At 43.8% G+C, this 15556-nt stretch overlaps 1 protein-coding gene across 1 annotated transcript; it reads left to right on the top strand.

Annotated features, from left to right (window-relative positions):
• Nucleotides 1–6376: 6376 nt before the first annotated feature.
• On the top strand, nucleotides 6377–9708 carry LOC148891918 (aquaporin-1-like). Its single transcript, XM_089008623.1, has 4 exons — nucleotides 6377–6882; nucleotides 7522–7683; nucleotides 7766–7846; nucleotides 9075–9708. The coding sequence occupies exons 1-4, from the start codon at nucleotides 6526–6528 to the stop codon at nucleotides 9252–9254; spliced, it is 780 nt and encodes a 259-aa protein (XP_088864749.1). The 5' UTR covers nucleotides 6377–6525; the 3' UTR covers nucleotides 9255–9708.
• Nucleotides 9709–15556: the final 5848 nt, after the last annotated feature.

The raw sequence follows: 15556 nt of genomic DNA on the forward strand, positions 1-15556 counted from the left end.
GGCAGTTCAAGACTCAGCATCCTTCTCCCGATATAGTCACTCTCTCTCCTCTGGACATGTCCAAGCAATCTCAGTCTGGCCTCTCTGACTTTCTCTCCAAAGCCTCTAATATGAGTTGTCCGTCTAATGTACTCATTCCTGATCCTATCCAACCTGGTCACTCCCAAAGAAAACCTCAACATCCTCATCTCTGCTACATCCTACTCAGCTTCCTGTCTCTTCTTCAGTGGCACTGTCTCCAGTCCAAACATCATGGCTGCTCTCACCAGTTTTATACACCTTTCCTTTCATCTTAGATGAAACCCTTATATCACACATCACCTGACATTTTTCTCCAGCTGTTCCAGCGTGCCTGGACACGCTTCTTCACCTCTTTTCCACACTCTCCATCGCTCTGGACAGTTGACCCCAAGTACTTAAACTCCTCCACCTTCTTTATCTCTTCTCCCTGTAGCATCACTCTTGCACTTGGATCCCTCTCATTCACACAGATATATTCCGTCTTGCTGCGACTGATCTTCATTCCTCTCCTTTCCACAGCTCTAGTTTCTCCGCCATATGTTCCCTGTTCTCGCTACAGATCACAATGTCATCTGCAAACATCATGGTCCAAGGAGATTCTTGTCAAGAAGGGGCTCAGAGCTGACCCCTGGTGGAGTCCCACCTCCACCTTGAATTCCTCAGTCATACCGACAGCACACCTCACAACTGTCTTACAGTCATGATACATGTCTTGTACCGCTCTAACATACTTTTCCGTCACTCCAGACTTCCTCATGCAATGCCACAGCTCTTCTCTGGGCACCCTGTCATACGCTTTCTCCAGATCTAGAAAGACACAATGCAATTCCTTCTGACCTTCTCTGTACTTCTCTATCAGCATTCTTAAAGTAAACATTGCACCTGTCTTACTCTTTTTTGGCATGAAGCCATACTGCTGCTCACAAATGTTCACTTCTGCTCTTAGTCTAGCTTCAACTACTCTTTCCCAGAGTTTCATTGTATGGCTCATCAACTTTATTCCTCTGTAATTAGTACAACTCTGCACATCTCGTTTGTTCTTAAAAATGGGCACGAGTACACTTCGTCTCCATTCTTCAGGCATCTGTTCACCATCTAAGATCTTGTTGAATAACCCAGTCAGGAACACCACCGCCACCTCTCCAAGACACTTCCATACCTCGATTGGTAAATCATCAGGCCCGAGTGCCTTTCCCCCCTTCATCCTCTTCAGCGCCCTCCTCACTTCATCCTTGCTAATGCTTGCTACGTCTTGGTCCACAACATTCACGTCTTCTACTCTTTGTTCCTTCTCATTTTCTTCATTCATCAATACTTCAAAGTACTCTTTCCATCTTGCCATCACACTACTGGCACCTGTTAATACATTGCCATCTCTATCCTTAATCACCCGAACCTGCTGCAGGTCCTTACCATCTTTGTCTCTCTGTCTCGCCACCTGTGATCTAATATACTCATTCCTGATCCTATTCAACCTGGTCACTCCCACAGAAATCCTCAACATCTTCATCTCTGCTACATCCTACTCAGCTTCCTGTCTCTTCTTCAGTGGCACTGTCTCCAGTCCAAACATCATGGCTGGTCTCACCAGTTTTATACACCTTTCCTTTCATCTTAGATGAAACCCTTATATCACACATCACCTGACATTTTTCTCCAGCTGTTCCAGCGTGCCTGGACACGCTTCTTCACCTCTTTTCCACACTCTCCATCGCTCTGGACAGTTGACCCCAAGTACTTAAACTCCTCCACCTTCTTTATCTCTTCTCCCTGTAGCATCACTCTTGCACTTGGATCCCTCTCATTCACACAGATATATTCCGTCTTGCTGCGACTGATCTTCATTCCTCTCCTTTCCACAGCTCTAGTTTCTCCGCCATATGTTCCCTGTTCTCGCTACAGATCACAATGTCATCTGCAAACATCATGGTCCAAGGAGATTCTTGTCAAGAAGGGGCTCAGAGCTGACCCCTGGTGGAGTCCCACCTCCACCTTGAATTCCTCAGTCATACCGACAGCACACCTCACAACTGTCTTACAGTCATGATACATGTCTTGTACCGCTCTAACATACTTTTCCGTCACTCCAGACTTCCTCATGCAATGCCACAGCTCTTCTCTGGGCACCCTGTCATACGCTTTCTCCAGATCTAGAAAGACACAATGCAATTCCTTCTGACCTTCTCTGTACTTCTCTATCAGCATTCTTAAAGTAAACATTGCACCTGTCTTACTCTTTTTTGGCATGAAGCCATACTGCTGCTCACAAATGTTCACTTCTGCTCTTAGTCTAGCTTCAACTACTCTTTCCCAGAGTTTCATTGTATGGCTCATCAACTTTATTCCTCTGTAATTAGTACAACTCTGCACATCTCGTTTGTTCTTAAAAATGGGCACGAGTACACTTCGTCTCCATTCTTCAGGCATCTGTTCACCATCTAAGATCTTGTTGAATAACCCAGTCAGGAACACCACCGCCACCTCTCCAAGACACTTCCATACCTCGATTGGTAAATCATCAGGCCCGAGTGCCTTTCCCCCCTTCATCCTCTTCAGCGCCCTCCTCACTTCATCCTTGCTAATGCTTGCTACGTCTTGGTCCACAACATTCACGTCTTCTACTCTTTGTTCCTTCTCATTTTCTTCATTCATCAATACTTCAAAGTACTCTTTCCATCTTGCCATCACACTACTGGCACCTGTTAATACATTGCCATCTCTATCCTTAATCACCCGAACCTGCTGCAGGTCCTTACCATCTTTGTCTCTCTGTCTCGCCAGCCTGTAAAGATCAGTCTCACCTTCCTTGCTGTCCAGCCGAGCATACAAGTCATCATAGGCCTCTTGTTTGGCCTTTGCCACCTTTACTTTAACCGTGCGCTGCATCTCCTTGTACTGCTGTCTACTCTTGTCCGTCCTCTCAGTGTCCCACTTCTTCTTTGCTAACCTCTTTCTCTGTATACACTCCTGCACCTCCCCATTCCACCACCAAGTCTCCTTATCTACCTTTCTTCCACTCGATACACCAAGTACTTTCCGACCTGTGTCTCTGATTGTGTTCGCTGTAGTTTGCCAGTCATCTGGAAGGACCTCTTGCCCACCCAGTGCTTGTCTTACCTCCTTCCTAAATGTCATGCAACACTCTTCCTTTTTCAACTTCCACCATTTTGTCCTCACTTCAGCCTTTGGTTTCTTCATCTTCCTCACTGCCAGCGTCATCCTACACACCACCAACATATGCTGTCTGGCTACACTCTCACCAACCACTATTTTGCAGACACTGATTTCCTTTAGATGGCGCTGTTGACACAAAATGTAGTCTACCTGTGTACTTCTGCCTCCACTCTTATAGGTCACCCTATGTTCCTGTCTCTTCTGAAAGAAAGTATTCACAATAGCCATTTGCATTCTCTTAGCAAAGTCAACCACCATCTGTCCGTCAGCGTTCCTCATCTGGAGTCCAAACCTACCCATCACCTTCTCATCATCTTTGTTTCCTGCGCCAACATGTCCATTGAAGTCTCCACCAATTACAACCCTCTCACTTCTCGGGATGTTCTGTATGACTTCATCGAAGTCCAACCAAAATTCCTCCTTCTCCGCCAGCTCACATCCTACTTGTGGGGCATACCCACAAACAACATTGAACATCACGCCTTCAATTTCTAGCTTCAGACTCATCATTCTATCTGATACTCTTTTTACTTCTAAGACATTCCTAACTAACTCCTCTTTTAAGATAACCCCAACTCCATTTCTCTTTCTGTCTTCACCATGATATAACAACTTAAACCCTGACCCTAAGCTTCTAGCCTTGCTCCCTTTCCACCTGGTCTCCTGGACACACACTATGTCTACCTTCCTTTTCTGCATCATGTCAACCAGCTCTCTACCTTTACCTGTCATTGTTCCTACATACAAAGTTCCTACTCTTAGTTCTATACTCTTGGCGTTCCATCTCTCTCTTCTCCTCCGGGCACACCTCCCTCCTCTCCTTCTTCGACCAACAGTAGTCCATTTTCCACTGGCACCCTGAAGGTCATCAGTACCAATGGCGGCCGTTGTTAACCCGGGCCTCGACCGATCCGGTATGGGATTCATAGGTTTGATTCGCATATTTGTTTTGGCAATTTTTTTTACGTCGGATGCCCTTCCTGACACAACCCTCTGTATTTATCCGGGCTTGGGACCGGCACAATAAGACACTGGCTTGTGCCCCCTTGTGGCTACATTCTTGGCAGGCTCTGGTCTTTATTTGATACTTTGTATTTTTTCCGTTCGAATGACTTTGATGTTTTAGATTTTGTCCCTGTTGACTTTATTTTAATACAATTTCTCAAACACAACCAGCTGCTCCCTCCTGCCTGGTTTTTGGGATCCACACCTGCCATCACCACCTCGCAAACCATCGTGCCACAATATGGTGACAAACCCAATATGAAAGCCTTTCTATTCGCGCTTGTGAGTTGAGAATTGACTCTCATTGTTTCTGTGTTTCTATCCTCTATCTTGTTTCTCTTTTATTTTTCTGTCAGGAGAGGTGGAAGACATACTATTCAGTATTTATTATTGGTGAGGACACAGTGCAATTAGTGCAATGAGTCCCCATCTGTCACAGGCGGTTTTGCGGGTGGCTGCACATGAGAGTGGTTGGCCTCGACCACTTCCAACCTCCACTCTCTTCACTCATGGCTAGAAAAATTTACAAGACAATACTTCGTTTTTTTCTGATTTGATCACTGCAGGGTCACTTGGACATACGTTGATAATCTGATAAAACATGGCATGGTGTCGCTTTTAGTTAACACTGATGTGGTCTTCTCTGATTTCCTCAAATATGTCCCAAAAACATTTTGGGGACATTTATGTTTGTGTGTGTTGCATGTGTGTCTGTGTGTGCGTGCGTGTGCATGTGTGTGTGTGTGCGTGTGTGTGTGTGTGTGTGCGTGTGTGAGAAGGTGCGTGTGTGTGTGTGTGTGTGTGTGAATGTGTGTTTGTGCGTGTGCGTGTGTGTATGTGCGTGTGCGTGTGCATGTGCGTGTGTGTGTGAGAATGTGTGTTTGTGTGTGTGAGAATGCGTGGGTGCGTGTGTGGGTGTGTGTGTGTGTGTGTGTGTGCGTGTGCACGCGCATGTGTGTGAGAATGTGTGTCTGTGCGCGTGTGTGTGCGTGTGCATGTGCATGTGCGTGTGTGTGTGAGAAAGTTTGTGAGAATGTGTGTGTACGTGTGTACGTGTGTGCGTGTGTTTGTGTGTGTGAGAATGTGCGTGTGTGCGTGTGCGTGTGTGTGTGTGTGTTTGTTTTTTTGTTTGTATATCAATTATACATCAATATTAATTTGTTTTATATCGGAAATCATCATCATCACTATCATCATAAAAATAATGATAATAATAATTATAATGGATGAATCCATGAATGGAAAAATACTGGGGGGAAAAGAGAAAAAAATGACATTTATATTCAGTTTTTATGTTTTTTCTGTGGGTCAGATAAACAATCACAACAAAATATAGTTATTATTGTGCTCAGATTGTGTTGAGAACTTCCCTATCCTACAATTTCAATAGGTTTAATTGTTTGGGCGGATTTGGAAGGATATGCAGGACAAACATAGCACCTCAATAATCACAAAATTGTGTGTGTTTTTTTTGTTTTTTTTTGTTGCTTTTGAGTTGAAGTAGTCATCATGATTTTATCTTAATGCGATTCAATGAAATCCCAATGGGCAACAGAAACTTTCAATGAAAGTAAAAAAAAAAAGGTCACAGCATGCTGGCGGTTGAAATAAAAATGCACTTTGGAGTCAGGTTTGGATTCGACTCTGATGTTGGTTATAACTTGTATCAAAGCACAAGTCATAAAGTCATGTCTGACACGACCTCCTTGAAGTGTGACCACACAACTGCGCATGTGTTACTCAAATTCCATGACAAGTGCTTGGACCGAATTGTTGGTTGCTGCTCTGTCAAAAGTCTTACACAGTTTCCCTCCTCCCCACGTCACTCTCCAGGGCTTCAGGTGCAGGCAGCTGCTCCTTTCTCAGGCGTTGATGTTTTACTTCGTTACGCTCTGCTTGCGGTGACCCACGCAACATCTAATACTGATTTCACTACGGTTTTTCTGTGGTTAATTAGTGACTTTACCTTTGTTCTGCCAATTGATTTTCTTTTTCACTTGAAAAAAAACTCACCGAAATGTATTATTAAAACATTGATGTTCTGTTTTGGACTTTTAGAGACAGTGTCAGGGGGGTTGAAACTCGCTTTCACAAGTCAGGATTCTCTTCAAGTTGCGAAGTTTATTGGGAGGCACTGGGTGAGGGGCCAGAGGAGGAGGTCCTTTCAATTTCTCATTAATTCAGTGTGGCCCTTTCAGTTTTCTGAGGCCCGCCCACTGACCATTATCAGCCTTTGGGCCTTAAATACGCCGCTTGCATTTGGTCTGTGCATTGACTTACACACACATACAGATACTCACGTGTGTAAGCTTTCCGGGCAACCACATGAGGGAGTTCAAGAGCAAGGCGTTCTGGAGGGCCGTCCTGGCCGAGCTGGTGGGCATGACCCTGTTCATCTTCCTCAGCATCGCGGCGGCCATCGGCGACACAAGCGCATCGGGGCAAGAGGTCAAGGTGTCGCTGGCCTTCGGGCTGGCCATCGCCACGCTGGCACAGAGCCTTGGCCACATCAGCGGCGCCCACCTAAACCCAGCCGTCACGCTGGGCATGCTTATCAGCTGCCAGATCAGCGTGTTCCGGGCCGTCGCGTACATGGTGGCCCAGTTGCTGGGCTCCAGCCTCGCCAGCGCTATTCTGTACGGGGTGCGGCCCGCCACCACCTCCGAGCTGGGCTTAAATAAGGTAAGCTAAGCACCCTATGCCGCTTTTCTGCTCCAAAACATGCAATGTTCAAAGGTGATCTCTTCAATCTTCACACATATCTTTGATTGTCAATTTGTTGATTGAATGAATTGTAAGTTGTAATACAAGGAGAGAAAATTGTTTCTCTACACCTTTTTTATTGTCAATTCAAGTTGTTTTATGAGACGAAGTTGTGATTTTGAGACTTTTAAAACATATTACAAGAGAAAGTTGCCATTTTACGTTTTCATTCATTTTATAAGGAAAAAAGTGGTATTTTACAAGCCATCAGTGAGAATGTTTGAGAAAACAAAATTTCGAGAATTTATGTATTTTGTATTTTTATTTATTTTAACTTTTAAATAATGTTGCAAACTTACAAGCTGTAGCTTTTGGTTTATAGATGCCTCGACTATTTGATCCGGTCCAATGTGCAATTCTTAAAACAGAAATAACATTGAGTGCCCCCCACCCCTCGGTTCCCCAGCTCTGCTGTTATTCATTAAACAACAACTGAGTTAAAGTCCCCCAGCTTCTGTAGCCTCCAATATCAGCATCTGGAATGGCAAGATAGCGCTGCCCTACTGCGTACATAAGTCACAGCATGAGATACTTACCAAGGTTTTTTTTTCTTTTCAGCTTAACGGCATCACCCCCAGCCAGGGTGTGGGTATCGAGCTCCTGGCAACTTTCCAGCTGGTGCTGTGTGTCATTGCCGTGACTGATAAACGGAGGCGTGACGTCACCGGGTCGGCGCCCTTGGCAATAGGGCTCTCCGTGTGCCTGGGACATTTGGCGGCGGTGAGTTGGCATTACCGAGCGTGCGTTCTCCTGGAGGGGGAGAAGTTGAACACTGAAAGTTTTTATGTATGGGTGATTCCAGATCAGCTTCACGGGCTGCGGCATCAATCCCGCGCGTGCTTTTGGTCCGGCTATGATCCTGATTGACTTCACCAACCACTGGGTACAAAAGATATTAAAATCTTGAAAAAAAATGTATGTGCATATCGCAAGTGAAGATTTAACCCGACTATTATTTTGTTGCGCATGCCATTGTATGTCTAGCCATAACATGAGATAGTAAAACACTACGCTCAACATGTGTACATTAAAGGACAACCGATGCCTTCGGACAAGTTGTGTCCATAATTTGTAAAATCACTTCAAATGACTTCTATTGAGCATATTTTACAAAGATTCCACCGCATATAGCTATATTTTACGTTTTAAGACTTACGCTGAATATTCAGTAAATCTTGTTTTTGAGTTGGTGACGATGCCCTAAGTGACGTCATGGTAGGTATCGTCACTGACCAAGAAAGCGACACACAATGCATTTTGGGTACTTTGTTTGGTCTGAAAACTTTGTGTTGATCCGTGCTGATGGCGAAATTAGAAGGAAAACGCATAAATAATACGATGAATTGTTGTGTGTTGCACCAAGACTACTATTTGATACTAGCTGACACAAATTCCCAGCAGATAAATCAGCCCATTTCCAACAGAGCTTGGGCGCCATCTTGTGCATTTTCCGGGACACTACATTGCAGTCCAGACGCCTCAAAATGCCATGGAAGGACTTCTTTAATCGATTGAAAACATTTATGCTTTCCTCTTCAGAACTATTTGAATCATATTTATAACTGGATGAGTAACAAGAAAGCATCTTCCGAATCTGAAGCCACTATTTTGATTCTCGAGCAAGGCAAGACGTCTTGGTGTGACGTCACGAACAAGGGGGGGACCTTCAGTAACTCGCTACTTCCGGTAGTTACCGGTAGTTTTGGGACACTTTAAGTCATTTTTATTGGTGTTTTTCATTAGACTAAATATCAGCCTGCATGTTTTGGGTATTTTAGATGCTATAAAACGTTTTTCTGATGTCAGTTAGGAAACAAAAAAATGGTGTCGGTTGTCCTTTAAATGTTAAGCTTTAATTCACAGGACTGTTTGATAACATTTGCAACTTTTAACTTGTGCATCTGAATTTAAGCCAGTTAACACATCTCAGACGATTTACGACTTTTGTATGCCTGCAACTTTTTTAACGCCTGCGTCTGAGTCAACCTCAGACGTAGGGTATGTGACATAGTCCAATCAATTCCAAGTCGCAAATCAAGCTCGATTATTCTCATTACTTTGTGATGCCAGAAATGTTTGCATCAGAACTGACCCATGTGAATCTCCCGCAGGTGTACTGGGTTGGACCCATGTGTGGTGGCGTGGCGGCGGCCCTGGTTTACGACTTCCTGCTGTCGCCCAAGTTTGGTGACTTTCCCGAACGTATGAGGGTGCTAGTGAGCGGCCCTGTGAGCGACTACGATGTCAATGGCGCCAATGACACCTCCACTGTGGAAATGGCCCCCAAATAGTCGATTGACCACATAGTTCCCATTCTATATCAATACGCTCTTGTGAGAGGAAAAAAAGAAAGCTATTTGTTTTAGCATCATTGTTTCTAGAAGCTACAAAATGTATTTTGTAGCGCACGTACACATACATACACACACACACACACACACACACACACACACACACACGCACACACACACACACACACACACACGCGCATGTTGCAGCAAGTGTATCAACATGTGTTAAAATGTTCTCCCATTATCAGTATTCTATATGGTGTGTCATTATTTTTATATACCTGTGCTTTCATCACTTTTGTGTCTATAATATTGAAATGTCACTTTTTTGTTTTAAAGAAATAAATACTTACTGCGCTGTTTAATACTGTTTAAATACTGGAGCTGTTTAATCCTAAACAGCTCCAGTTTTCCTGAAAGCGCTACATAAATAAAAACACATTGTATTGGATTATGTGCTTGTGATGCACAGAATATGTTAGTCTCCATCACAAACACATATGGAAGTCTTGCTTTAAAGAGGAAGTAAACCCTCAACAGTCCTTGACAATCTTATGTACTACTGTATGTGGCCCAACACGATGTCTTGATGAATACTGCGCTTATGGAACAGGAGTTAAAATCCAGCCCTTTTTGTCCATTTCAGGAGGTAGCCATTTTGCCACTTGTTCTCGATTATAAATGACCACTATACCTAACGGCCGAAATAATGACCCACCACAGCTGGTTCTCAAGATGAGCCATGCTTGGTCATTACCTGCACCTTGAGGAACTGTGAGGTCATTTCCAGTCGACAGCAAGTGACAAAATAGATGGATGAGATGGATAGATGCGGGTGAATTTTGATTGGATTGGATTAGATTAGATTAGCCTTTATTGGTCTCGCAGTAGACAAATGTACATTTCACAGCAGCAAAGTTCTGAAAGGAAGAGACAAAATATAGAGCTGTAAAGGCAACCGATCTTAAAATAACAAAAATTGTGGCACAACACAAAAGGCACAGACATTAAACTCAAATTCTACAGACACAATCTTAATCAGAATGCCATGTTTGTACTCGGGGGTGAGGGGGGCTGCATGGACGTTATTGTAAATACCTTTTTATTAATTTCCTTTTTAATCATAATGAAAATATTCTGCTTGCTTTCAAGTATAAGCCCTACCCAAGTATCAAGACCTGCTATTCATTCCACTTCACATTCATCGCGTTGTATATAGTCAATTAATGTGCTCCGCATGTAGCAAGTCAAGCCTGAATTCTTATTTTTGGAGCCTTTGCTTTTTGGAAGTCCTGCACCACAATTAGTTTTGTTCAAAAACGAAACGAATAATGTTTTGGATCCGCTAAATGGAGACACAGACAAACTCGTGGCTGGCGCACTAGTTTTTGTCACCCACTTTGTTTGAGTGCAGACATGGTTTGTTATCGAGTGTAGTACTTATGCTATTTGGGACCGAAAAAGACACCACCACAGGCTAGTGTTAAGCCAAAAAGACACAAAAGAAAATTACAGTCGAGCAGAAGAAGGAGATCATCGAAAAACACGAACGAGGTGTGCGTTTGTGTGACTTAGCGTCCCAGTACCAGTTAGTTGACCATTGCTGCCATCCTTAAGAACAAGGAAGCTATTAAGGGTGCATGTGTGGCTAAGGGGGTTTCTGTGTTGTCTAAGCAATGGTCTCGGGCAATCGAAGAGGTTGAAAAACTTCTGTTGATTTTGATTAACGAAAAGCAGCTAGCAGGGGACAGTGTGAGTGAGGGTATTATCGCAGTGAAAGCACAGCAATTTCACTTGGATATCATCAAGAGGCAACTCCATCAACGGCCATCACAAAGGTAAATAAAACAACTTTATTATACTGTACAGTTTATTTCTTTAATTACAATACAATAGCACATTTATTATTGGATATGCCTTTATTAGTCTCACAGATGAGAAATTTACATTTCACAGCAGCAAAGTGATGATTTTATACATAAAATAAGGTATATTTTGTGCTTATTTATGCTTATTTAGTAGAAAAATATGTTTCATGGGGACGTGGGAACAGATTATTCTTATTTTAATGGTTTATTATGGGAAATAAATGTTCTGCAGACAAACTTTTTGCCTTACACACACTTTCTGGGAACCAATTAAGTTCGTGAGCTAAGTTATCACTGTATTTACAAACATGGTAGGCTTGATTGGTAAGGACAATTTGTTGCTTTTAATTAGCCTGGCATGCATGTGTTTAAAATGTGGGTGGAAACCGAAGGACCTGCAGAAAACCCACATAGGGAGAACATGCAAACTCCACACCGGAAGCAGGAGCAGGGATTGAACTCACGATATCTGCACTGCGAGTTTGATATGCTAAACACTGGACCACTATGCCACTCTTTACAGGGTATGTACGATGGTAAAATTACATGAAAGCTGAGCTTTAATTGTTTTTATTTTTGTTATAGTAATAATAATGTAGCCACAAGGGGGCACAAGCCAGTGTCTTATTGTGCCGGTCCCAAGCCCGGATAAATACAGAGGGTTGTGTCAGGAAGGGCATCCGATGTAAAAAAAAAGTTGCCAAAACAAATATGCGAATCAAACCTATGAATCCCATACCGGATCGGTCGAGGCCCGGGTTAACAACGGCCGCCATTGGTACTGTTGACCTTCAGGGTGCCAGTGGAAAATGGACTACTGTTGGTCGAAGAAGGAGAGGACTGAGGTGTGCCCGGAGGAAAAGAGAGAAATGGAACGCCAAGAGTATAGAACTAAGAGTAGGAACTTTGAATGTAGGAACTATGACAGGTAAAGATAGAGAGCTGGTTGACATGATGCAGAGAAGGAAGGTAGACATACTGTGTTTCCAGGAGACCAGGTGGAAAGGGAGCAAGGCTAGAAGCTTAGGGTCAGGGTTTAAGTTGTTCTATCATGGTGAAGACAGAAAGAGAAATGGAGTTGGGGTTATCTTAAAAGAGGACTTTGTTAGGAATGTCTTAGAAGTAAAAAGAGTATCAGATAGAATGATGAGTCTGAAGCTAGAAATTGAAGGCGTGATGTTCAATGTTGTTTGTGGGTATGCCCCACAAGTAGGATGTGAGCTGGCGGAGAAGGAGGAATTTTGGTTGGACTTGAATGAAGTCATACAGAACATCCCGAGCAGTGAGAGGGTTGTAATTGGTGGAGACTTCAATAGACATGTTGGCGCAGGAAACAAAGATGATGAGGAGGTGATGGGTAGGTTTGGACTCCAGATGAGGAACGCTGAAGGACAGATGGTGGTTGACTTTGCTAAGAGAATGCAAATGGCTATTGTGAATACTTTCTTTCAGAAGAGACAGGAACATAGGGTGACCTATAAGAGTGGAGGCAGAAGTACACAGGTAGACTACATTTTGTGTCAAAGGCGCCATCTAAAGGAAATCAGTGACTGCAAAGTAGTGGTTGGTGAGAGTGGAGCCAGACAGCATAGGTTGGTGGTGTGTAGGATGACGCTGGCAGTGAGGAAGATGAAGAAACCAAAGGTTGAAGTGAGGACAAAATGGTGGAAGTTGAAAAAGGAAGAGTGTTGCATGGCATTTAGGAAGGAGGTAAGACAAGCACTGGGTGGGCAAGAGGTCCTTCCAGAAGACTGGCAAACTACAGCGAACATAATCAGAGACACAGGTCGGAAAGTACTTGGTGTTTCGAGTGGAAGAAAGGTAGATAAGGAGACTTGGTCGTGGAACGGGGAGGTGCAGGAGTGTATACAGAGAAAGAGGTTAGCAAAGAAGAAGTGGGACACTGAGAGGACGGACGAGAGTAGACAGCAGTACAAGGAGATGCAGCGCACGGTTAAAGTAAAGGTGGCAAAGGCCAAACAAGAGGCCTATGATGACTTGTATGCTCGGCTGGACAGCAAGGAAGGCGAGACTGATCTTTACAGGCAGGCGACACAGAGAGGCAAAGATAGTAAGGACCTGCAGCAGGTTCGGGTGATTAAGAATAGAGATGGCAATGTATTAACAGGTGCCAGTAGTGTGATGGCAAGATGGAAAGAGTACTTTGAAGAATTGATGAATGAGGAAAATGAGAAGGAACAAAGAGTAGAAGACGTGACTGTTGTGGACCAAGACATAGCAAACATTAGCAAGGATGAAGTGAGGAGGGCGCTGAAGAGGATGAAGGGGGGAAAGGCACTCAGGCCTGATGATTTACCAATCAAGGTATAGAAGTGTCTTGGAGAGGTGACGGTGGTGTTCCTGACTGGGTTATTCAACAAGATCTTAGATGGTGAACAGATGCCTGAAGAATGGAGACGAAGTGTACTCGTGCCCATTTTTAAGAACAACGGAGATGTGCAGAGTTGTACTAATTACAGAAAAATAAAGTTGATGAGCCATACAATGAAACTCTGGGAAAGAGTAGTTGAAGCTAGACTAAGAGCAGAAGTGAACATTTGTGAGCAGCAGTATGGCTTCATGCCAAAAAAAGAGTATGACGGATGCAGTGTTTGCTTTAAGAATGTTGATAGAGAAGTACAGAGAAGGTCAGAAGGAATGGCATTGTGTCTTTGTAGATCTGGAGAAAGCGTATGACAGGGTGCCCAGAGAAGAGCTGTGGCATTGCATGAGGAAGTCTGGAGTGACGGAAAAGTATGTCAGAGCGGTGCAAGACATGTATCATGACTGTAAGACAGTTGTGAGGTGTGCTGTCAGTATGACTGAGGAATTTAAGGTTTAGGTGGGACTCCACCAGGGGTCAGCTCTGAGCCCCTTCTTGTTTGCTATGGTGATGGACAGGCTGACAGACGATGTTAGACAAGAATCTCCTTGGACCATGATGTTTGCAGATGACATTGTGATCTGTAGCGAGAACAGGGAACAGGTGGCGGAGAAACTAGAGTTGTGGAGATATGCCCTGGAAAGGAGAGGAATGAAGTCGCAGCAAGACGGAATATATGTGTGTGAATGAGAGGGATCCAAGTGCAAGAGTGATGCTACAAGGGGAAGAGATAAAGAAGGTGGAGGATTTTAAGTACTTGTGGTCAACTGTCCAGAGCAATGGAGAGTGTGGAAAAGAGGTGAAGAAGCGTGTCCAGGCAGGCTGGAGTGGCTGGAAAAAATGTCAGATGTGATGTGTGATAGAAGGGTTTCAGCTAGGATGAAAGGAAAAGTGTATAAAACCGTTGTGAGACCAGCCATGATGTTTGGACTGGAGACATTGCCACTGAAGAAAAGAAAGGAAGCAGAGCTGGAGGTAGCAGAGCTGAATATGTTGAGGTTTTCTTTGGGAGTGACCAGGTTGGATAGGATCAGGAATGAGTACATTAGAGGGACAACTCATATTAGAGGCTTTGGAGAGAAAGTCAGAGAGGCCAGACTGAAATGGTTTGGACATGTCCAGAGGAGAGAGAGTGACTATATCGGGAGAAGGATGATGAGTCTTGAACTGCCAGGCAGGAGACCGAGAGGAAGACCGAAGAGGAGGTTTATGGATGTGGTCAAAGAGGGTATGAAGGTAGCTGGTGTGCGAGAAGAGGATGCACAAAACCGGGATAGATGGAGGACATTGATTCGCTGTGGCGACCCCTCAGGGGAAAAGCCGAAAGGAAAAGAAGAAGATTTTTGTTATAGTAATAATAATAGTGTACTGCATCAGAATCATGCCAACTTAATTTCTACAGGTCTGCAAGATACACAAGTCAGGAAAATCATCATCTAAATGTACTTCAAATTGAGATGACTTTGTTCCATGTGGTGCCTCTTCAGTATTTGCATCATTGTCAACCTGAGTTGAAGCAATGCCTTTCTGTTACGTTTTTTTTATGCAGTGCTCACAACTGTTCCATCTCCTACGGTTGTTATTTTGGTCGCAATGGGGGAAAAGAAGTGTGGTTGGGGGCACAGAGCCTTCCTGGAATATTTCCAGTTGGCAAGACAAATTCATCAATGGCCGAATTAAGCCTTTTAGCTGGGGGCCCCTCTGGGAAACCTTTTCTGTCGGAGCCTCCTTATGCTCGGCATAACCAAAAGCGTGCAGTACCATCATCCTTTCTTTTTTTCCAGTCACACTTTTCTGACCATAGTTGACTGTATGTGTGATGTTGAAAAAATATTACAGCTATGAAAACACGTTATATCATGTTGGCCACTAATTGGGCTGATATGGGGTGTCTGAGTATGTGATCCACATCTGTCTCCTATCTGTCACTGATATGAATGTCCCCTGTGCGGTCCTAATGTGATAATCAACAGCCCATTATTACACCACCCTTGAACAGGCTCATAAATTGCTAGTCTTTCTCACCAAACTTACAACATGCCCTGGAGGTC

This window comes from Hippocampus bargibanti, linkage group LG11, assembly GCF_051943395.1.
Source record: "Hippocampus bargibanti isolate YZ-2025 linkage group LG11, ASM5194339v1, whole genome shotgun sequence".
NCBI lineage: Eukaryota > Metazoa > Chordata > Actinopteri > Syngnathiformes > Syngnathidae > Hippocampus > Hippocampus bargibanti.

Excerpts from the sequence above, each read along its gene's own strand:
- LOC148891918 (XM_089008623.1), top strand. The coding sequence starts at position 6,526 with ATGAGGGAGTTCAAGAGCAAGGCGTTCTGGAGGGCCGTCCTGGCCGAG. Across the intron at positions 7,684-7,765 it reads GCCTGGGACATTTGGCGGCG|ATCAGCTTCACGGGCTGCGG; the intron begins GTGAGTTGGCAT and ends GGGTGATTCCAG. Across the intron at positions 7,847-9,074 it reads TTGACTTCACCAACCACTGG|GTGTACTGGGTTGGACCCAT; the intron begins GTACAAAAGATA and ends AATCTCCCGCAG.